Genomic DNA, 1,191 nt, shown 5'->3' with positions numbered 1-1,191 from the left:
AAAAAAAAAAAACATCCCGCCTCCTCCTCCTCCTTTCACAGAGAACGAGGCACAACAAAACATCAACGGCGTGCCTAACCACCGTACAACGCCGTCAGTGCAAACGTATCCTCGCCAACCGACTCCCCCCGCCCGTCATGAACAAAGTACAGGAACGTCTCGAGCTCCTCTGCCGTGAACGCCGGCTCTTCGCTGCGCGTCGAGGCGGTGGCAACCTCCATCAGCCGCTGGAGCTCCGCCACATCAATGTATCGCGTGCCGTCATCGCGCTGGAGCTGCCGCGTCGCCCACCAGATTGTGTCGAACACCTCATCAACGCGCTCGGGATCGCCGCGCTCCACCACCGATGCCACACGCCTTGCCGGGACAGGCACCACAGACTTGCTATCAATCTTCGTCATGTCATACACGAGCAGGCCCGTGTGCAGCATATCCAGCAGCACCGCCTCCAACTTGCGGCGATCGGCCATTAAGCCGAGCGCTTTACCCTCCAGGTACGTTGCGGTGACGCTCATCATCGACAGACACGACTCCACCATTTCGCTCCGCTCCATCTCACGCCTCGGCTCACTGACAGCCTGCGATCCCTCTGTTGCGGATGGGGTCGACTCTGTTGTGGAGACACTCGCCTGCGTCATGTCGCAGAGAACAAGGAAGGCAATCTGCCGCATCTGCTCGCCGGTGGGGTTGAAACCCAACGCACGCACAATGTACGGCACCGCCGTGATGGGCACAGACGTCGCTGTCTCCTCCAGAATCAGCTTCTCCTGCGCTTCTACCGTCGCCGCTTCTACGGGTGGCTGCGCCACTGTGAATGCCCGGATGGCGGTATCGATCTGCTGCATGTAGGCGGCGTCGATGCCCTCTCGGCGCGGCTTGGCCACGTAGAATGCCGCATCCAACGACTGACGAAACGGCTCGTCCGGGTCAATCAACACATCGACCTTCTTCTTTCGTCGTCCCTTCCCCTTCTTGGGTGGCATCTACGCGTAAGGTGCCTGCTATATACGCTGGTAGCTAGATATCTCGTCCCTTTACTGTATTGGTGCCCACGTGCACGTTTGTGAGAGCCTCAGTCCCTTACCACTGATATTATATATGCACACACTATACAATATATACCTCTGATTGCTTTGAGGCCCCAGTTAAATAAGGAAAACCGTACAGTGGCGGGGGGGGGGAAGGGGGGGG

General features: G+C 58.3%; 1 protein-coding gene across 1 annotated transcript; it reads right to left on the bottom strand.

Annotated features, from left to right (window-relative positions):
• Positions 1 to 74: 74 nt before the first annotated feature.
• DQ04_06751020 (hypothetical protein) lies at positions 75 to 983 on the bottom strand (the record flags this gene model as incomplete). Its single annotated transcript, XM_009314858.1, has 1 exon — positions 75 to 983. One exon carries the CDS (start codon positions 981 to 983, stop codon positions 75 to 77), a length of 909 nt encoding a protein of 302 aa, XP_009313133.1.
• Between the last annotated feature and the right edge of the window lie 208 nt (positions 984 to 1,191).

Source organism: Trypanosoma grayi, assembly GCF_000691245.1.
Source record: "Trypanosoma grayi strain ANR4 Tgr_675_V1, whole genome shotgun sequence".
NCBI lineage: Eukaryota > Euglenozoa > Kinetoplastea > Trypanosomatida > Trypanosomatidae > Trypanosoma > Trypanosoma grayi.
This window is presented reverse-complemented; position numbering and strand designations above follow the sequence as displayed.